The sequence below is a fragment of the Leptonychotes weddellii genome, chromosome 7 (assembly GCF_054177405.1).
Source record: "Leptonychotes weddellii isolate Sample4059 chromosome 7, ASM5417740v2, whole genome shotgun sequence".
NCBI classification, from domain to species: domain Eukaryota; kingdom Metazoa; phylum Chordata; class Mammalia; order Carnivora; family Phocidae; genus Leptonychotes; species Leptonychotes weddellii.
The window spans coordinates 132,652,619-132,674,550 of NC_138375.1; the positions used below are offsets into that span (position 1 = coordinate 132,652,619).

Below are 21,932 nucleotides of genomic sequence, written 5' to 3' on the forward strand. Positions count from 1 at the left end.
AGTGAGAGAGGGAACACAAGCAGGGCGAGTGGGAGAGGGAGAAGCAGGCTTCCCACTGAGCAGGGAGCCCAATGCGGGGCCCGATCCCAGGACCCCGGGATCATACCTGAGCCGAAGGCAGACGCCTAACGACTGAGCCACCCAAGCACCCCTCACGGACTGCTTTTAACAACCATTAGTGATTCTTGCCCAAGTCACTTATTATGATGATGGTGGCCAAATGGTGATTTTCTAATTCCGTTCTTTTTACATTTATTGGTGAAAAAGAGCGTCCCCTTCTGGTCCACTTATTTATTTCTTTGAATCACTGTGAATTCATAAATTCTTAAAAATAAATTCATATTTTGGGCGCCTGGGTGGCTCAGTTGGTTAAGCGACTGCCTTCGGCTCAGGTCATGATCCTGGAGTCCCTGGATCGAGTCCTGCATCGGGCTCCCTGCTCAGCAGGGAGCCTGCTTCTCCCTCTGACCCTCCCCCCTCTCATGTGCTCTCTGTCTCTCTCATTCTCTCTGTCTCAAATAAATAAATAAAAATCTTAAAAAAAAAAAAATAAATAAATAAATAAAATATTTAAAAAAAAAATAAATTCATATTTTACTCAATGGGTTATACTTCTTCGTTATTATTTATTGGGATGTCCATGCTGTCCACGGCTGGCCAGTGGGCACCCCTTCTCACTGGTTCCTGTGTCCTTTGGACATGGCCCCACCTGCCTTGGAGCGTTTCCTTATTTTCGATCACAAGATTCCCAGAGTGCGTCTCAGTACTTTCCCTACCCTGGCCCTGGGCTCAGTCATGTGTCCGAGGTCAAGAAGCCCTGTTCCTTTTAGTGGATGATGGAATTTAGAGACCAAGCAAGGTCTGGGCCCGGGTGTGCTCACTGCAACCAGGGTGTCACTCACAGCATCCACGCCCTCTTGATGGAGAGAACTGGGAAACACATGTGTGTATGTATAAACATATGTCGAGGGGCGCCTGGGTGGCTCAGCTGATTAAGCATCTGCCTTCTGCTCAGGTCATGATCCCGGAGTCTCAGGAATGGGTCCCGCATCGGGCTCCCGGCTCAGCGAGGAGTCTGCTTCTCCTTCTGACCCTCCCCCCTCTCATGCTCTCTCTCTAACTCTCTCAAATAAATAAATAAATAAAATCTTTAAAAAATATGTTGTTAAAAAAAAAACAAATTCAAGGAAATGTGAAGATCTCAGTGGCTTTAATATTAAATGATTCATGAATCAGGAAGCATCCCCATCTAGCAAGTAGAGGGGAGCCCCAAAGTGCTGCAGAAAAGGAAAGGTTTTTATTTATTTTTTTTGAAGATTTATTTATTTGACAGAGAGAGATAGTGAGAGAAGGAACACAAGCAGGGGGAGTGGGAGAGGGAGAAGCAGGCTTCCCGTAGCGCAGGGAGCCCAATGTGGGGCTCAATCCCAGGACCCCAGGATCATGACCTGAGCTGAAGGCAGACGCTTAACGACTGAGCCACCCAGGCGCCCCTAGGAAAGGTTTTTAAAGGCAGGACTTACAACTAACCTATGACTAACTTCCTGAGCACCTGCTTCTCCTGTGCACCCCGCCCCACTCCGACCCCTTTTCCCGTGCTTTCCCCTTTAAAACCCTCCGCCTTCCCTTGGGCTGAAAAAATGGTCTTTAAGACATTAGTCCACCGGCTTCCCAGGTTGCCGGCTTCCCAGGTTGCCGGCTTCCTGCATAAAGCCTTTCCTTTCCCGCCATCATTTGTCTCTGGGATATTGATTTTCCAGCAGCGAGCAGCTTCCCACCCGGTTCTCTGTCCCGTAGCAATATTATAGAGATACTGATTTAAATATCATGGCCAATGAGACTTTTTGGTGACATTCCCTGAAATTCTCTACCTGTGTATTTACTCATTTTTTAAGTACCGTCTACACCCAAAGTGGAAAAGATCGAGAGTTGCATGCTCTGCCCATGGAGCCAGCCAGGAGCCCCCTCCACCTGACATTTTTAGAAGAGCTTAAAATCAGTTTGAAACAGCCCCCTCCCCGCCTCGCCACGCTGAAATTGCTAATTTTCCAGAAGCCCCATGCAGTGTGATAGGCCACGGGGGGTGGGGAGTGGGTGCGGAAGGACCCCTTTTCATTACCGCAGGCTCTTCCAAGAGACTGAAAGAGGGCGGGACCCCCAGTTTGGGGGCAGGAAAAAAAAAAGCCTTTGAAATGCTGATGAACTTAACACTTAAACGCAAGACCTCTGGTTGGCACTGAGCGGGTTGCTCAGAAACAGAGGGTGTGGGGGTTGCGTCCCGGATTTGGGGGTTGCGTCCGGATTTGGGGGTTGCGTCCGGAACGTGCAAGCTTGTAGGAGAGGCGAGGGAGGCGAGCAGGGCACCGGGCCCGCTGAGCTGGGACGCGGCGCAGCCGAGCCCCAGCCCGCTGCCCCGCGGAAGGGGCCCCCCGCAGCTGGGCCGGCCCCCGGGGTGGTTCCCGAACCGGGGTGGCAGGTCGGGCCTCGGCACCCCCACAGCGACCAGGCATTGAACGCGGGCGGCGCGGCGTGGGGGAGTAGGGAGCCGCGCAGCCCCCGGGGCCCAGCCGAGTCCCTGGGAGCATCCCTCGGCCCCCCGCCGGCCGCACTGGGGGGCGCGCCACAGCGCCGCCTAGAGTCCGCACCTTGCACCACTCGGGTCCTCTTTGTACAGTAACTGTAAGTCCGATTGCCCTCACCGTCAGCTAGCACGTCAGCTTACCTGGAGGGGCCGCCCAGACTCATTTCCCGGGAGGGGGACGAGCCCCTGGTCACCCAGCACTAGCAAAGCATGGTGGCCGCCCCTCTCCCCTCGCCACCAAAATTGTACCAAGAGGCGCACCAAGGGGTCAGCGGGGTGGCATGCATTCTCTCTCGCGCGCGTGGAACCTCCCCCTCCCCCTTTGGTGGTCAGGTCAGGGCCAACCCCTCTTGCCAGGTCTCTGGACACAAGGAGCTCCGAGGCCCAGGAGGCAGCTGTAGCGTCAAGCCTAACAGGACTCCTGCTGCGTCTTCCCGTGGCTATGTTGTCCCTTCCGGAGCCAGGCTCCCCGGACGCACACAGCCTGAAGTTGCAGGATGGAAGGCACAAGCTCCCCCTGGGGGGCTCGGGAGTGACGGCATGCAAGGTCACTGCCTCCGCTGCCGGTTTCCCCTCCATGGCCCAGTCACTGATCTGGGGTGCGTGCCCCTTCCTAGAGGATGGCACCCTCTCCTTGCAAGGTCTTATCACTGAGCTGGCCCCTGACCTGTCATGCTCTCCTGCGCAGCAGCCCCTGGGCGTCCGGAGAGGACGGCACATTGGATCCTGTGCCGTGCTCCCCGAGGCGGCTTTGCTGTGCAGAGACACTCTGGCCAAGGGGACAAAGGACGGACTCTGTAGTGGCAGGTCAAACACTCTGGACCCTCACCGCCAGGACAGCCAGAGCCACACCTGGACTCTGCATCCATTCCGGGGCGTGTGAATGGCTGCTGCCAAGGACCCCAAAGACAAAGACTGAGGAACCGGCATGGGTCAGGGGAGACGAAGGAGGCTGGACAGCTCAAATGCAGGGTGATCCTGGATGGGCTCCCAGACCAGAAAAAGGGGCATTACAAGACAGCTCTGGACATCTGAATAAGTGACAGTCTTTGGTTTAATGTTAAGTTCCTATTTTTAATTTAATCTTTTTTAAGTAGGCTCCACACCCAGCGTGGAGCCCAGTGCGGGGCTTGAATTCACATCCCTGAGATCAAGACCTGAGCTGAGATCAGGAGTCAGATGCTTAACCGACTGAGCCAGCCAGGCACCCTTAATTTCCTATTTTTAATAATTATACTGTTAGGGCGCCTGGGTGGCTCAGTTGGTTAAGCGTCTGCCTTCGGCTCAGGTCATGATCCCAGGGTCTTGGGATCGAGTCCCGTATCGGGCTCCCTGCTCAGTGAAGAGCCTGCTTCTCCCTCTCCCTCTGCCTCCGTGCTCTCTCTCTCTTTCAAATAAATAAATAAAATCTTTCAAAAAATAATTATACTGTTGCTATAAAGGATGGGGAAGCTGGGGGAACCATATCTAAATATTGTGAAAGACAATTTTGCTGAGGTATAAATTTACACACCATAAAATTCACCCATCTTAAATGTCCAATTCAACGACTTTTAGTAAATTTGCCCAGCCGTGCGAAGCATCCGCATGATCTGGTGTTAGAGTGATTTCATGGCCCCAGCAAGCCCCAGCCCCAGGCCACCCGGAACTGTTTTCCGTCTTTATTGGTTTGCCTTTTCTGGATATTTCACATAAAGGGATTCATTCATTCCTGTGACACGTGGTCTTTTGTGTCTATCACAACTTAGCACGTTTTTGAGATCTTCATCCTCTTTTCACAACCTTTTTTTGGTACATCTGAAGTTCTAAGTTCTAACTAAACCAAGAGCCAGAAAAGAAAAAAAAAAGATGAATCACCACCCTTTCCCAGCGTGGGAGGGACGAATGTAGTACCAAGGGGCTAGTGGGTCTCGAGGCTTGGGCTGAATCAGGTTTCTGTCGCTGGTGGGGTGGACCCTGACGGAGCTCGAGCTCCTGGATGCGTCAGAGCCCTGCTGTGGGGATCCCGCAGAGATGCCCCCACCCCCCATAGCTAGCCCTTTCATAAGCCCCCTTTTCCAGCACAGGGAAGGGGGGCTGCGGTGGCAGAGGCTGACTGATGTCCCCTGTGGTTGTGGTTTTGGACTTGGCTGAGTTTGCAACTGCCAGGGGTGATCTGCCTTTTTTGAAGACCAGACTAGTGGATTAAATGGGCATATGTGAGGGAGACTGCCCCCCACCCCCACCCCAAGCATCCTATAAGGCTTTTCAGGCGGCACCGATCTCCGCCTTTCCCTCTGGAATGCAGCATTGCTTTTCTTTTTTTTTCTTGTCAGAGAGAGAGAGAGAGAGAGAGAGAGGCACAAGCAGGGAGAATGGCAGGCCGAGGGAGAAGCAGGCTCCCCGCTGAGCAGGGAGCCCGATGCGGGACTCGATCCCAGGACCCTGAGATCATGACCCGAGCCGAAGGCAGACGCTTCACCGACTGAGCCACCCAAGTGCCCTGCAATATCGCTTTTCATGGACTCTCTTGGCTCGGAGGGGCAGTCTCGGAGGCTTCCACTTGGCCAGTGGGAGGTTTCGACCATAAGCAGGGGCGTCCACTCTGATTAAAGATCAGGGCCAGGGAAATGACCGGGCCAGGCTGTGGACCCGGCTGTCCCACTGTGAGCTGGGCCTGGGTGGGACTCCCTTTGCTGTGTATCCACTGTTGCTCCCCTAACCTGAGTCAGGAGGACACTTGACATCCTCAGGGTCAAGGTCAGCTCGGACCGTGTGTCCAAGTGCAGTCCTAAAGCAATCAGGTATTCTTCTTCCCTGGGTTATGTACGGTGGGCTCTGAGTAAATGGTGGTAGGCCCCTCTGAGGAGGCCCCTCTGGGAAGGACGCATCGATGGGGGAGAGGCCTCCCTCATGGGGTCCCCGGTCTCCTTTGCTCAAGGGGCTCAGAGTCTGAGAACCGCCTCCTGTCTGGAAACTGGGTAATGTTTCGTGGCTTTGTCTTGGGGCAGCCATCCAATCAATGATCCACTGTTGAGTCCTCCTGCTTCTAGAAAGGAAGCCAACCCCCTGTCAGATGCCCGGCTATGTGCCCCCCGGCCACACCGTGGCCCACTAACGGCTCGCAGCTCTCTGTGGGCCTGGTCCTTCCACCTGGCCTCTGAAAGGCCCACACTCCCACCTGGCCCATGGCTATCGGGGGGCCCGGTTCTGTCACGCCTTCTACTGTCAGCATGGGCCTCCGAGGAATGGCCACCCGGCTTCTCGATGAGGTGTCCCTCAGGGTGCCCTCTTTCTGGTAAATGGATGTCCTCAGGGTCCCTTTGTGGGACATATTTGGCTGCTGGGCCTATTTGGCTATCACAAATACAGAGGTACATGCACTCTAGTGTGCAGAATTTAAGCAAAGTCTCTTTTACCGCACAAGCAAATATCAAAAAGAAATGGCGTGGGGGAGGCAGATATAACTAATAGATGGGATTTTGGTTTCTTTAAAATTTTTTTTACTACTCAGGGTCCAGGCCCCCCTTGACTCTCCATCACCGAGAGTACCATGACACAGTGATGGCGTATCTGAGGCTCTTGACCTTGAAGACGACAGTATGTGGTTGGGCTCTGCCCCCCACAGCGGGGGAAGCAGCTGGGAACTTAAGAAAATACGGAACCCCTCTGAAACCTTGGCATTCAAGATGAGAGACGGTGATGGTGTGTCAGGAGGGAGAGAGCTGAAGGTAGTTCAGAAGCTCTCACCTTGGCTGAGGCCAATGGAGCGCCATCCTCCATGACTTGAGTATAGAATTCCAGCTTTTCCTTTTGCGGTTCTGAAGTTCTGCTTTCCAGGGACAGGGACAAATGGAGGCTTCTGCACAGTCCGCGTGTGACGAGCTACCTCAGCTTCCGGCCCTTCCTGCCCACCGCTGGCTGGGCCCTGTGGCCTGGAGCAGGGAACACGCTGGCCCGCCCTCTCCCGGCCCCGGGGCTCCGGCTCTGTTGGTTGTCCTTATGTTTCTGCGGCAGACAGCACGTCCTTCCGCCGGCGCAGGCCACCCCCCTCAGAGACTGCATTCCAGGACACAGATAGGAAGGCGGAGGAGTGAGTTCTGTCCTCGCCCTGCTGGTTTCTGATGTGGGAAACAAAAGCAGAAGAAAAATTTTTAAATTTCCGTACTACCTAGAGCCCACTGACAAGTCCTTGAAACGGGCAGAGTGACATTCCTCTAGGGACTTGACTGCCTTGATGTTAATACTTCACTAAGGGCAAAAGGCAACCTTAGGGGCCCCTGGGTGGCTCAGTCGTTAAGCGTCTGCTTTCGGCTCAGGTCATGATCCCAGAGTCCTGGGATCGAGTCCCACATCGGGCTCCCTGCTGGGCAGGAAGCCTGTTTCTCCCTCTCCCACTCCCCCTGCTTGTGTTCCTGCTCTCGCTGTCAAATAAATAAAATCTTTAAAAAAAAAAAAAAAAGGCAACCTTAGCCTGAGCCGCACCAGGATCCTCTAAGTCTACTTTAACATGTAAAAATTCCTTTGGTGGGGCACCTGGGTGGCTCAGTCGTTAAGCGTCTGCCTTCGGCTCATGTCGTGATCCCAGGGTCCTGGGATTGAGCCCCGCATCGGGCTCCCTGCTCAGCGGGAAGCCTGCTTCTCCCTCTCCTGCTCTCCCTGCTTGTGCTGGCTCTCTCCCTGTCTCCCTCTGTCATATAAATAAATAAAATCTTTTAAGAAAAAAAGAATTCCTTTGGAAACTTCCTTTATCCCTAAACCCCCCAAGATACGTGTTGGCAATCATCCCTGAAGCATACGGCCCACCGATATACATCCAAAGGGTCTTGTGATCAGGTTTTATTAGATGGTAATAAATGACCTTTTCCCAACAATAGCTAGCCCCCTCAGGGTCCTGGAAACCTTGCTTCCAAAATTCCTTAGAGACTTTCGCTATCCCTGACCCCGTCCCAACTGGAAAGTATTTAACATCCCAACTTGAGAAAGTATTTAACAGGCTGCCCCTCATGACCCCAGTGCAGCTTTCTGCCCACAGGTCCGTCCCCCTGCTTTAATAAAATCACCTTTGTGCACCAAAAACGTCTCAGGAATTCTTTCTTGGCTGTCGGCCTCGAACCCTAACGTCTTTCCCACATCAGTTTCCACTTTGGGCGAGGGTCCAAAGATGATCTTTCCCACCTTCACGAAAAGGTCTGTAGGCCCGGGCTAGCAGCTGCCGCCCAGCTTAGAGCAGCCATCCCGCTGGCCGGCACAGCCAAGAGGGGAGAGGCGCAGGTGCATTTGCTAGCGTGAAGACAAGGAAGGGTGGGTGTGCTGGAGCACATGTTCCTACAAAAAAAGAGGAGGGGACACTAAGTAGGCCCTGGGGGCTGCTCGGAGGGTAAGCCTCAGGGCTTCAAGTAAAACGTCTCAACTGCTAAGGACCTAAAGTATCCCTGAGTTACCTCCCGTTAGACACAAGGACTGGGCGGGCCCCAGAGAGGGGAGAGGGTGGTGGCCCCGACGTCCACCCTCCTACCCATCATCGTCATCGGGTAACAGATTGTCCCCTGAGGTAAGCCAGACCAAACGTCCCCCCTCCCTCCACCGTGCAGTGGGCGGGCAGGTGCATCAGGGATGGACACCACCCCCCCCAGGAGTCCCGCGCCGGTCCCCCGCCCTCCCTGCAGCCGCGTGAGCTCCAACACACAGGCGGTTTCCATACTAGCAAAATACTTTTATTATTTTATAATGATAAAAGAAGGAGAGTAAAGATTTCTTTTTGGTGTATACCAGAGTTAAGGGCGGTAGAAGAATAAGGGGATTAATGGGATTTTTATGTACTTTGATGACAATAAAAAGTTAACAATACCAACCGTTTGCCATAAAACTTATCATAGCTCCCCCAAAACACATATATAAAGGATCATAGTTTTAAAATCTATAAAAGTAAAAAATATACAGTCAGAAACTCTAACGCTTATTTCCTCTTTAATATAAAATTGTAAACATTTATTTACACAAAGCAAATGTGTATAACAAAGTCCGAGCACCCTTCTTTTGAGTCATGGCTCCTGGAAGAGGGGATCTGCACTGAAGCGGAGGCATCTCCTCCCGACTCCCCAAAAACCAGATTCATAAATAAAGCCACGGGCAGCTCCCTGGGGGGACCCCAAGCATCACATTTTATTGCTTCAACACTGCAGCGAAGAAGCCTGCTGTCTGTCCGGCGGCCCGAGGACTAAGGCAGGGGTGGCCCTCCCCAGGAGGGGACAGAGGTGAGCAGCCAGAGGGAGACCGGGAGAGGAACAGGACCCATCACCAGCCTTCAGCCCGCTATTTTTGGTAGAAAACCCGCTGAAGTCACCCTCTTCCCCTTCAGATTGGGGAACTCGCACAGAGGGTGGAGTCTTCACTGGCTTTATGATTCATTCCCTTCTTTGAAAGCTAAATTCAGCATCTGGGGAGGGCAGGGAGGGCGTTTAAAGGGGAAATGGCCCAGACACCACCCAAGGTGGCAAATGGCTATTAGAGAAGAGGATCTGAGGGTCCAAGTACCCCCATGAAAGGCACTGCTGGTGCAGAATAATAACTCCTGTGCACAACCCTTGTCCCCTCAAAAGCCACTTAGGCTGCCCACGTGGGTATCTTCCCTGGCTCAATTCTTTACACAGGACACTCCTTGAACCATCCACTTTGAGACTCCAGGGAAATAAAAACAGGGTTTCGGTTTCTCCCGAGACCACTCTGCATGGAAGCCACTCTTCTCAGTGTCCTATCTGCTCTCCGACACTGTTTAAAAGGGTCTCAACCCTGCACTTACCATTTTGCTTTCGTTCTAACCCAACTGTTCTCTCCATCTGTTTTGTCCAGAAACAGCCCACAGGTAACCCTCTGTTTTGTGGACTCTTAGCTTAGTCAAGTCCATAGACCTTCAGAGAGAAATCCACTCAGATCTCGAGAAGGATTTATTAGTGTTATAAAGCCATTCTCTTTAAAAAGTGCAAGTCATCTGACATGGGAGAGTGGCAGAAGTGGTAAAACCAAGTGGGATTCTCTCCTTTGCCTGCCCCCCCCCAAAGTGCTCCCCGCTTTCCCGCCTTCCCCCACACCTCTGCTTTCTGGGGAGGAGACGCCTTCCCGCCTACAACGCTGGGACTCCCCAGGGAATTCTAGTGACTCTTTCCCCACCAATCTAGTACACTGTCGCCTTCAAGAAGTTTTCCATTTGGCCCGGAGAGACAAAGAAGGGAGGCAGGAAGGTCACAGAAACTGGAGATGGGGTGAAGACCTCTGTGCACAGCTCAGCTAGGATCACCTTCCTGACACATTAAATCCCAGTTTTCAGAGAAAACTGCAGAAGGTGGGGAGTGACGACGAGAGAGGGGACACAGGCATCCCGAACTTTCCATTTCAGCACATAGCCCGGGGGCTGCCTGGGGGCGGGGGGGGCGCACAGCACTGTGGGAGGGGGAGGCAGAGGCCGCATCTGTGTCCCCAGCTCTGCTACCTCACGCATCCTGTTCCTTTTTGGCACATGCGGTCTCAGGCTGCGCTGACGGAAATGAGTTCCCAGGGACCCTCCCTTTCCCCTAAAGCGGACAAAGAGCAGGAATAAGGCTCTTGACCACAAGGAAACCCTCGGTTCCCAATGCCACGCAACTGGTTTAAACCACCACCTATCCTAATCGGTCTTCAAATCTTTAAAAAAAAATTTTAATCTTTTCTATGCTACAAATTGCAAATAGTTCTGCTATATGAAGTTGCAATGAAACCTGTCCCCAGCATGGGGGCAAGTGGAGAAATCTTGGATTAAGTCAACACGACGGCACAGATTTTTGTAAGCCTGACATCGTGGGGTTTCACTGTTCTTACTGTTGGGTTTTTTGGTCATTTGGATTGAAAACCACCTGTAGAACCCTGTCCTGCTGTCCCGACACCGGGCAACGGATACCAGCAGAGGGGCTGGGGCCAGCCCGACCGACCGCAACTGCTGGCTGGAGCCGGGGGAGCCCCGCAGGCCCTGGCCAGGGCCCGCCTCAGCCCTGGGGCTCTAGCCCCCCACCCCCACTCCGCCCGGTTCCCCGGGCCATGGGCTTTTGGTCCCAAGTAGTTGCTCTTTCTTGAATCTGAGAACAAAAATACAGGCTGTCTGAGCACTGAGAACACTGCAAACCCTCCAGTTACTGAGGCCCTAAGAGGTCGTCCAAATCATTCATCCACTCTTCTGAAGTCCTGTTCTTCAGCAGGGAGTCGATCAGGTCGGCATCTCCGGCCATGCTGGCCAGCCCGCTGCCACCCGGCTGCCCGCTGTAGGCGAAGGGGAGCTCCTGGCCCGCAGTCCGCACGGGGTAGGCCTGAGCGCAGTGCAGTCCTGCCCGGCCCGCCATCGGCGGTGCTGGGCTCTGGCTGAAGGCCCCCAGCTCAGGCCCGCCGGGGCTCAGGCCCGGCAAGCCCGGCTGTGGGGCTCCCTGGGGAGGTGCTGGGGCGGGGGCACTGGTCCTCTGCTGCGCGCTCACGGGGGGCAGCATGGACCCCGCCGCAGCTGCCGAGCTCATGGGGGCCATGGGCCTGCTGGGCATCGCCTGGGAGAACTGAGGGCTGGACATTTTCAGGTGGGCCTGCTGCATGTGGAAACTGGAGGCTGCCGTGAAGGGGCTCACGGTGCTGCTCCCTGGGGTCTGGCCGCTTAAGTTCGGCAGGCCCTGATGTGGCCACGAGGGGTTCTGGCCTCCCATAGCAGCTGACACCCTCGGGACCTGTGGCTTGGTTAAACCAGAGTTCAGGGTCCCCTTATTGTGCTGCTGGGAGAGGCTGGAGCTCCCCAGAGAGTTCTGCCCATAGGCCGCGGAGACCGAGGTGTTCTGGCCCACGCTGGTCTGCCTTGCGATGTGGGCGTGTCCGTTGGTGGCCTGTGGCGGGGGCTGGGCGACGATCTGGGTGATGCTGGAGGCCATGCCGTAGAGACCGCCCTGCGGCAGGCTTTGGGAGCCAGTGAACTGGGCCACACCCCGGTCCTGCTGGCCTGAGTTTGAGGGGAGCGAGGAAACCGAAGTGTGCCCGGGGCCCATCGGCATCAGACTCCCGGCCTGAGGGAACCCTCGAGGACAGCTGGAGTTAGATGGCCCCAAGTTGTTCATGCCAGGCACAGCAGCAGAGGACCCTAGAAGACAGAGAGGAGCCGGGCAATCAAGCTGGCATTTCTTGGCCCACCGCCGCGGGGGGCTCTACGACCCCAGCTGCAGGCGCTACGCTCTGGCGTGAAAGGCCAAACCAGAACACCGGGTATCCTGAGGTCAGTGGAGCCTCGAAGAAGACAGCCCTGGGGGCCGAAGAGGAGCAGGTTTCCTGCAGGGTGGAACGGAGGCCAGTCTGGAGCGGCGAGGAATTTAAGACCTGCTCAGAGGAAGGGGCCAACCCCAGGGTGGGGGAAGCCAGGAGACTCAATGATTCCCCTGTCAAAGTCCCACCCCGGTTCTGCTCTGTGGGAGCCCCCTGCCGGCACAGGGAGGAGGGGGACGGATCCAGCCCAGGGTCTGCCTCGGGGAGGTAAGGGCTCCGTGCAGTGTGACCAGGTGATGACGACAGGTGGCAGGGCAGGGGACCAGAGGCTCAGTGCCTGGGAAGATCTGCGGAGGGCTTCAGAGAAACGGTGACAAAGACACTGGGTTTTAAAAGGATCGAATTTCAGTGATTTAACAGTTTGGAGAAACGGAGTATTCTAGATGGAGAAGAGAGCATGGAAGGGCATGGAGTTACGAGAGGCCGGCTGTGTGGGGAGCTCCGTGGCTGGGGTATTGGGAGGGTGTCCCCACCGGCTGGAGATGCAGCTGGACAGAGAGCCGTGGCCAGACTCAGGGGAGCTGGGGCTGCCACGTCAAGGGCGAGGTTGCAGAGCCACAGGGCGAGGGGATTGCAACAGTGGTTCCGGGGCTGGGCGGGGGCTGCTCAAATCACTCAGGTGAGGGGTGCACGAGCTGTTGGCACCGTGGGGGTGAGAGAGGAAGGGTGTGAGGTCCTGTTTATTCCTGGAGGGATGGCCTGAGCCAGGGCAGCGAGGTTCCTGTGCACATCTGAGACCTCAGAGTGCTTCCTGCCCGTGACACCAAAGTGAGACAAAAGGAAGAAAGAGAAGCAGCAAAAGGCCACACACACTACCCCAATTCTCTCCTTATCTGGAAAATAAGAGGGTCGCTTTTTGAAGGCATGCAATGGCAGAAACAAAGAACTTTCTTAAGAATTACAGAAGCCATTTCCTGTTGATAAGCTATCCTCTGGCCAGGAAGGACTTTGCTTCAAAAGATGGCGCCACCAGAGCACTCGCCAAAGTGGCCTGCCCCCACGACCCTGTTCCCCCGGCCTGCAGGGGACCTAGAAAGCCGTGCTCCGCGGGCGACTAGACTTTCACAAGCAAGTCCATCTAGTTAGCCCCTAGCAGGAAGCCAGGCCGACACAAGAGCCACCCGCTCTGCCCTGTGCCCACCTCCCCGGGCCCTCACCTGCGAACTGCCCGACCTGCTGGGGGAAGGTGCTCTGGGCTGGGTCTTGGTACTGGGGAGGTGGGCGCGTCAGGTGGCGCTGGAACTGCTGCTTTTCCTAGAAAACACCAAGAAGGAAAGACCAAAACAACAAGACCCACACAAAACAAAAACAAGAGTTAGAACAGAAAGAAGCACACCCTACGTCTGTTACTCACGGATGCGTTCCCGCGGACATAATGCTCGTGGTTCCATTTGGGGGATTTTTAATAAACTGTGTGAAACAGAAGGATGGGGCAGATCTAAGGAACAATGATTAAAAAAAAAAACACAAAAAACGGTGGTGTATTGGTTTAAAAAAACGATGAGGGGAGCGCCTGGAGGGCGCAGTGGGTTGAGCGTCCCACTCTTGGTTTCGGCTCAGGTCCTGGTCTCAACACCATGAGATGGAGCCCTGCACCGGGCTCCGAGCTGGGCGTGGAGCCTGCTTACGATTCTCTCTCCCCCTGTGCCCCTCGCCCAATGTTGGGAGGGTAGATCGGGGAAATGCTCATCAAAGCCACAATGACATCCCCTTCACACCCGCTAGGATGGCTAGAGCCAACAAGCCAAGTACGGGCAGGCTGTGGAGAGCCTGGCGCCCTCACATGGTGGTGGCAAAGTAAAATGGGGCAGCCGCTTGGGAGCCCAGTCTGGCAGCTCCTCACAGGGCCCCACGTAAGAGCTGCCACGTGACCCAGCAATTCCGCCCCCGGGTATGCACTCAACAGAGCCGAAAACCTGCGACCGTAGTAAGAAGGGGGGACAACAACCCAAACGTCATCAACCAGTGAATGGATAAACCAAACGGCGCTCATCCACACGCGAGAGTACCGCTCAGCCACAGGAAGGAGGGAAGCGTGCGCTACAACATGGCCGGCAACTTTTAATGGGCATGTGGTTTTTTAGGGGCTGAAAACGGATGAAATCGACTGTGATGACTGTGGTGATATTTGCACTACTGTGTGGATACGGTAAAAACCACTGAATTGTACACTTCAAATGGATGGGCTGGAGGTCATGGGACTTGAGTCCCAATAAAGCTGTTAATTGTAAAAATGGCAGAACGGGGGCAGGGATGTGGGCCTTAAAGTCCTCCTCAAGCACCTTCGTCTTCTCGGTGGCTGGTTCTTCTCTTACAACTTTTCAAGCTGGAATTTGAAATCCCGAGCATCGTTGTCACCTTGGTGCCCGCGCACCGCACCTGGGGACCAGGCGGGTGAACTGCAGGATGTGGAGGGGGCTTGGCGGGCCTGATTCCAGAACTCGAGGGCCTCGGGGACATTTCCATTCCCCTGTGTCATATTCTGGCTTATCACAAACTACACTTACAACAACACTGGATCCCACAGTGAACCGGCAGACCAGGGAGCTCGGGGCTCTGGTAGTTGTGGACGTGGGGTATGGAAAAAAAACGCCCCTAACAAATACAGTTTTAGCCACAGATTTGCCTTCCTGAATCCCCGCCAAGTGACATGAAAGTGGCTTCGGACACAGGCCCCCGCTGAGAAAGGCCACACTCCTGGGAAGCGGTTTAAAAGGGCAGAGGAGGGGCGCCTGGGTGGCTCGGTCCGTGGAGGGGAGTCTGCTTTAGATTCTCTCCCTCTGCCCCTCCAGCTTGTGCTCTTTCTCTCTCTCAAATAAATAAATCTTTAAAAAAAATTTAAAATAAAAGGGCAAAGGACACGCAAACGCAGGCCCAGAGGCGCGCGCGCGCGCGCGCAGTGGGGCTGAGAGCCGGGCAGTGCCGCGGGAGGCCGGAGGACGCGGGGGCGGCGGGGGCGTCCTCCCCTCTCGTCTACCTGTTCTGCCAGAAGGTGCTGCTGCCTCTGTAAGAACTGCTGTTGCTGCAGATGCTTCTGCTGCTGCTCCCGCTGTTTCTGTTGGTCCAAAAGCAGGTGGTGCTGCTTCATGACGGCCGCCTGCTGCGGGCTGCTGAGATAGGGGGCGCTGCTGCGCGTGCTGGCCGCCGAGGCGGCGGGCGGCTGGCTCCCCGCGGCGGCCACAGGGGCGCTGGGCGGGGGCTGCTCCTGGGCGCACAGAGGAGGGGGTCTCGGGTCAGGAGGAACACAGTGAAGTCTAGCAGGCCCGGTCGGCGCAGATTCTCCCCTGAAGCCTCTGCACCGCGCCCCCCCAAGGCTGACCCCAGGGCACGGGACCCCAGGCCGCACACCCGAGTACCCAGGCACAGCAAGGGGCAGCGTCAGCAGCTGCACGCGATCCCTGCTGCCTGCGGTTCCCACTGAAGCCCGAAGCCCACACGTCCGCATGCCTGGCTTCCAGGCCGCTCGCTCTCCGGAATGCGTGCACGCAGATGCGCCCCCGGAGGAGGAACGCCCTGAGGGGCTCTGACGGATGGAGACCCGAGGTTCCAAGAAGTTCCAAGCGTGCCAACCTCGGGTCCCCAGGCGTGCCCGAAACCGTACCACGTGTCCATCTGTGTAGGGCATTTTCCTGGGACCAGACTGCTGGGCTTTTGTCAGATACTCACGCTCACAAAATACGGAGCATCGATGAAAACTTAAATAAATATTCTCAATTAATAGGTGGGCTAAAAGCTCAGAGTCATTAGCCCGTCAGAGGCTCCACAGTATTATCCGGTCGTGACTTACATTTTAAAAGGGGGAAAATTTAACTCGAAACAGGGACAAAGGTAAAAAGCAATGATCATTTAAATAAGCTTGACTTTTTGAGCTCCTTTCCAGTCTTTTAAGGTCTGTATATTTCATCCTTAGAAGAAAGAGTCTAACCTTCGAGCAGACAGACCCTGGATAATTCCCTCCCCCCCCCGCCCCCCAAGAAGCCTCCGGGCTCCAAGTGCTTTGTGAGGTGCTCTCAGGGATGCTCCCAGTGGCTGTGGAGAGTTTCCCGGCTGGTACCAGTGGCCGCACCAACATTTCCACGTGTGCTCTCCTGCTGAGAGGCCTGACCTGGTTTGGGGCTATTAGAAATAACATGCAATGAATATCCCGCATATTACTTTCCTGTTTTTTTAGGGATTATTTCTTGCAGGGGTATAATGTGTCGATGCTTACGAACATTTTTATGGCTTAAGAAGAATATTTAACGCCAAATTACTTCCCACCAGCACCGTGCCCATGTGCACACCCTCATCAGCAGAGGGGCACTGATTTCCCAATTATTATTATTACCAACACCAGGTTTTTAATTTTTAAAATTTTGCACACACACAAGGGTACCTGCAAAGGTACTGGCCACAGGCTTATAGCCGTGAAGACCATGAGATGACAGGGCACACCAACAGGAGGGCACGCCCCACGTTCCGCAACTGCTGCCACACTGTCAACAAGGATCAGGGATCTATGCGTGCGGACACGGGGACAGTGTGGGACACACCGTGGAGGGAGAAAAGCACGTGTGCTCCCCTCTGTCTTGGAGGAAGTTGGGGGAACAAGCCCTTGCCGTGAGAAGGTTGCTAGGGAAGAGACATCTCAGCACACATCTGAACATGAGCAGAAACGCAGTGATCGCGGTAAAACTGGCCCGCGACCATTCTCCGTGACTCTGCCGGCTGGAGCGTCACGCCTACTTAGCCACGGAGTTTACAGGTGTCGGGGAATCAGCTCTCCCCTTACTAAATCTTAAGGTATTTTGCACACAGAGATCTGAAAGGTGTTGTTTTTTTTTTCAAAGGCAAGGCCTCTAAGGAGCACATTAAACGTGACCTTTACCTGCAGAATACAGCCACCCGTGACTGGCTTTACGCTGTACGGCAGGCGGGAGACACTCGACGCCTCTGCCTGTCAGCTGATGCCTCAAACGTATGGATACTTTAAACCAAGTTGCACCAGGGAATTTTACCCTATTTCTGTTTATTCAGAATCGACCCTGGTTTGCTTGACCGATTTTCTCTCTCCAGAGACTCAAAGGACGCCGGTAGCTGCTCCCTCCCTCTCTCCCTCTCTCCCTCCCTCCGACCACAGGGGTACACAGTGACAGAGAGGGAAGCCGGGAGCTCACCTGGCTGGGTGGAACCAGTGATCGGAAGGGCATGTTCCCTGGCTTTGGTTTCATCATAAACAAGGAGTTCTGCTCATTGCTCAGATGAGGCAGCTGCTGGGGAAGGTAAGCCATGAGGGCGGTCTTGCTCTGCCCGGACGCGGGGCCGCCTTGCCCGCAGTCGGCTTTGTAATGAGACAGGGGTTTGGTGTTGCCATAGTCCAGCACCGAGCCCTGGTTAGGCACGGCACTCTGATTCAAGTTACTTGGCGGTGGGTGACTTAGCAGGTTCACGTGGCCGGCCTGGAGGTAGGGGCCTCCAGGCCGCGGGGAGCTCTTGTTCACTCCGGGCATCATGAGCAGTTTGGAGTTGGTGAAGTCTTGCTTGTAGCCGGGAGGGCTGGCAGGCTTCTCCAGGGGATAAGGGACGTTTAAGGGGCTGTGGGAGGGGCCCGTCTGCTGCCATGTGGACATCTGGCCTGGGGCTGGCGCCTGGGTGGCCTGCTGCGGGTTCTGGAGCATCTGCTCACGCTTCTGCTTGGCGGCGATCTGCTGCAGCTGGTGGGCAGAGGACAGCTCCGTGGCCCCTCCCGGGCCCTGGCTGGGCAACACTACGCTGGAGAGGGCTCTTGGTGCATTCTGGGCCTGGGCTGATGCCGGCATCAGGTTGGGACTGGGATTGTCGGCCCCGGGCTGACCAGAGGCATGGAACAGAGGCTGAGCGCCCCCCAGGCTGGGCGAATCTGTGCTCACGGGGCCGGCTGAAGGCCCCATAAAGGTCTGTCCTGCAGACCCAGCCCTCACTTGTGGAGAGCCTAACTGCTCTTGTTCAAAGGCTGCTGGAGAGAATTCTGTCTTAATATTAATATCCTGTGCCAAGGGGGTCTGTGTGGCCGACCCAGAAGACTCTGGGTCCTTCTTTTCTTCAAAGTCCTCGTTAAACAGATCCTTCATGTCTTCATCGGGCACTGACCTGTTCAGCTCCTCAATGAGCTCCTTCCACTCCTGCTCGTTAAGGTTGAGGTCAGGCATGAGGTTGCTCTGGGATATGGAGCCCCCGGCCCCTGTGATCATGCATGGCAGGTCATCGACGGGCTCCTGCTTCAGCTCTTTATTCAGGCTCAGAGGAAAGGGCTCACCGGGGTTGCTTCCCCCGTTCAAGTGGAGGCTCGAGTCTGCCAGACATTTCTTACTGATGGAGTCCAACCCCAGGGAGTGCTTCCCGCTGGCCTGCAGTGCCTCGGCGCCTGGCTTGTCAGGCTGCCCCAGGGGGGAGGCCGGTGGCAGGCCGTTGGAAGCGACGGCTACCCCCAGAGGGGCCTCTCGCCGGGTCTTCTTGTGTCCAGGAAAGAGGTCTCCATAGCCGTTCTGCTGCTCACCATTCTGAGGGGAGGTGGTGCTCTCGAGGTTCCTCTTCACTGTATCGTGGAGATGCTGCAAAACACGGACAAGAGGGACTTCAGACACAGCGCCACGCAGGAGGCCCCTCCCAACGGTGAGGTCAGTCAGGGCCCACATCCCCGCAGCGCTCTCCTGCTGACTGTACCCGTCCAGCTTACACATCCCCCCCACTTCCCCTCTCCCAGGTCTTCCGGCGCTGCAGGAAAGTGAGCCCACGTCCATCAGTGCCTGCGTCCCTGACTTCTGTGGCCCTCTCTTCCTGCAGGACGCAAGCCCGATGCTGCCCACAGTCGTCTAGTCAGAGGGTGTGCCCAAGAATGGAGCCAATGAGAAAGAACCAGAAGATACATACGCGTTCTTGAGGGCGCCACCTAAGTCCTGGTTGTACAGGAGACCAGCACCCCTGGACTTTTCACTTTGGGGAACCAAAAAATTCCTCGTGTTTAAGCTGATTTAACTCAGATTCCTTCCGCTTTCCCGGGAGGAGCCCTGGCTGCTAGGGGCTCCTTCTCATGCCTTGGTGGGGGCGGCTCACGAGCACCAGGCTGCGCCGCCATTGTGTGGCTCAGGCCAGTTTTCCTGCCCTGTGCCTGGCCCCACCCCTTCTCTCTAGGCAGGGCTGCTCCCATACGAGCCCACCCTCCTCCCTGCTGGCCCAAAGCAGCTTCCAGTCCCCTGCGCCCAGTCACCAGCCCCCACGAACCCCACCACTTCAATATGGAGAGCATCCCTCTGAACACAGCCAGTCTGTCTTGCATCGTTGTCCTTGCTTCCCCTGTGAGATCTGTTCGGCTAGCCTTTCTAACAGCCCACTTTGGGCTGGGGCCAAGTGCTGTGTGCACACTGCGGCATTCATGGGCCACGGGACGGACACACACACACACACACACACACACACACGGCTACAGGTGATGACAAATGCCCTCCACAAGCAGCAGAGCAACAGTGTCGGGCGTCCAGGCGCAGGAGTTTCGTGAAGAGAACGTGACAACGGGAGTGGGGAGGAGAGAAGGTGGTATCTTTCCACTCTTCCCCCAGCCTCATTTTCAACCCCTGGGACATGATTCCTCCATCAGCCGAGATGCCTACACTTAGTCCTAACATGGTGCTGCTCCTTTACAGTTTTAATTTTGTTACATTTTTGTCCTTCACCCTCCCTCCCACTGACCCTAAGCATCTACACTGTGCTATTTACAAAGTTCCAAATAGTAGCTTCCATTATTATCTTTAAATAGCGATCAGAGGAGTCCGTAGCATCCAGAACTCCGTACTGCTGTCCTCTGGCTACAGAGAAGGGCTACACGGACCCACCGCAGTGGCCTGAGGAGCCTGCGTGCGTGAGTGCTCTGACCAGGGGTCCTGCCCAAGGCGACTCCTTGGGCACCAGCTCTCAGCAGCAAACCACCTCCTAGATACAAATGTGCAACGAGCAAGGAAACAAGGAGAGCAATTTTCTCAATCTGGAGTCCCAATTTCAATGCTCCCATTCCTCTTTTTAGCCCCACTTCAAGATTTTCCGATTTCTTTACTGTAAAAGCTGACTGCACAGGGCTCTATAAATCCTGGCTGAGTCCGTATTTCTCTAAATCCATATCTGGGTACCTAAGTTAGCTCAGAAAAACTTAGGGATACTCAACAGATGGAACAGAGGTGTAAGCTGAACAAGATCCTCGGATCCTACAAGACGGCTGCCTTACTTTCATGTGCGTTCTTCTGCTTCCTGCTGCCACCTAGAGGCGGGAGGGGGGAAGGGACCCATGCTCTTAAAATGGACCTTTATAAGATCTACTGTTGGAAAGTTTCCTTTGGGGAAGGGCAATTCATAGCCATTTAATCCGTCACAAGGAAATCAAAATGAGCTGCTGATTTTTCTTGGATTTTTATTCTTTCTATTATTTTCTTTTTGGAAAATCATTTGTTCCTCAGTGTCAGCTTTGGGCTGTCTGTAAACCTGGGAGCCCAGTTTTCCATTCTCCTAAGGGGTAAGATGGAAATCCAGGAGGTCAGGGCACTTGATGAGTCAGCTGGTTGTCCCAGATTAGAAACAGAACCCTTCTTTACCCTAACAATTATAAAAGCTACCACTCCTTCTTTCAATATCCGCATGCAAACAGCAGCAGACAAGTTCCAAAGTAACAACTCAATTTTGCAATCCAATTACTTTCAGCCAAAGGAAACATCAGGCCGTTTTCTCAACTGCTCACACAATGTAACTGGAATGATGTAGGCGGGGGTGAGGAGGGTGGAATGTGGTGGCCCATTTGCAGGAGTGCCTGATACGTGCAGGGCACTGGAGAGGAAGACGAAGATGGGTAAACCACGGAGACTCATCTCTGGGAATTTACAAAAGAGATGGGCAGACAGCCTGAACGGATTATAAATTATATAAGAACAAACACAGTTAAGAGAAAGCATACAAAACCGGCTGCCATAGATAAACACACGGGCTTGCTCTCAGTGTATCTGGTACTTCTGGGTGCTCAGCTCAGAGGCTCCTGTCCTAAGTATGGAATGGTCTCGTGGTACACAGGGTTCCAGGAGGATCCGGTCCTGGGATACCGTGATCTGGTGTTCGTTTCCCTCTCAAGGGGCTTTTGTTAAAGGGTACCACATGCCTGATGGTAAGCTGGAGGCCCTGCATGCTCACCCAGTCTTCCACCAAAGCTCCCTGCAGGCCTGACTCCCAGGCCAGCCTCTGCCACCCACCACTGAAGTTCCCGTGTGCTTTCTGGTCAGACTAACCACAGGGTAAAACCTATACTCTTCCGCTAACAAACACATGTGGCTGCTTAAGACAGGGGTGGCTCTCTCCTCCATATTCCTCATGTGTGGGCAGTCACCTGGGGCAGCCACCAGTGCTTTCTGCCCTTCTCAGGGTCATCTCTCTCCTTGGTCATCCTCCTATCAGCCAAATACAAGCCCTCCCCCCCAACCCCGGCCCAAGAGTTAGCACCTTGACCCACTGCAATACGGCTTCCATCCTCTGGGGAGCTGATGCGATGCTGAATTGGGCAGGGGGGGCAGAAGGGAGACTTCAGGGCTGCTTTCCCCGAGGCAGGCAATGACCTTGATGCTGTTAAACACAGTTCACATTTTCAGTCTTTCCCTCCATCATCTGCTTCTTAATAATTTCCTGCATCTTTAAAGCTCTCTGTCTTCATATTTCTTTACCACAGAATCTTGCTTTCTCTTCCACTTTTCTGGTTGTTCCTTCTACTCTCCTTTGAGGTAGGTCCAAATGAGTATGGGAGTCCTCTCTCTTTTTTTCTTTTAATTTTTAATTTTTTAATTTTTTTTTTAAGATTTTGTTTATTTATTTGACAGAGAGAGACACAGTGAGAGAGAGAACACAAGCAGGGGGAGTGGGAGAGGGAGAAGCAGGCTTCCCATGGAGCAGGGGAGCCTGATGCGGGGCTCGATCCCGGGACCCTGGAACCATGACCTGAGCTGAAGGCAGACGCTTAATGACTGAGCCACCCAGGCGCCACCTTTTTTTAAATTTTTTTTTTTTTTAA

General features: G+C 54.5%; 1 protein-coding gene across 1 annotated transcript in view; it reads right to left on the reverse strand.

Moving 5' to 3' along the window:
* Positions 1 to 8,255: 8,255 nt before the first annotated feature.
* MAML1 (mastermind like transcriptional coactivator 1) overlaps positions 8,256 to 21,932 on the reverse strand; it is a 41,587-nt gene continuing 27,910 nt past the window's right edge. The window contains exons 2-5 of the mRNA XM_006739909.3: positions 17,038 to 18,450; positions 14,859 to 15,086; positions 13,039 to 13,135; positions 8,256 to 11,702 (exon numbers count right to left, since the gene is read on the reverse strand). Of these exons, the coding sequence (XP_006739972.3) occupies positions 10,723 to 11,702; positions 13,039 to 13,135; positions 14,859 to 15,086; positions 17,038 to 18,450 (2,718 nt within the window). The 3' untranslated portion in view covers positions 8,256 to 10,722. The remainder of the gene's footprint in view (positions 11,703 to 13,038; positions 13,136 to 14,858; positions 15,087 to 17,037; positions 18,451 to 21,932) is intronic.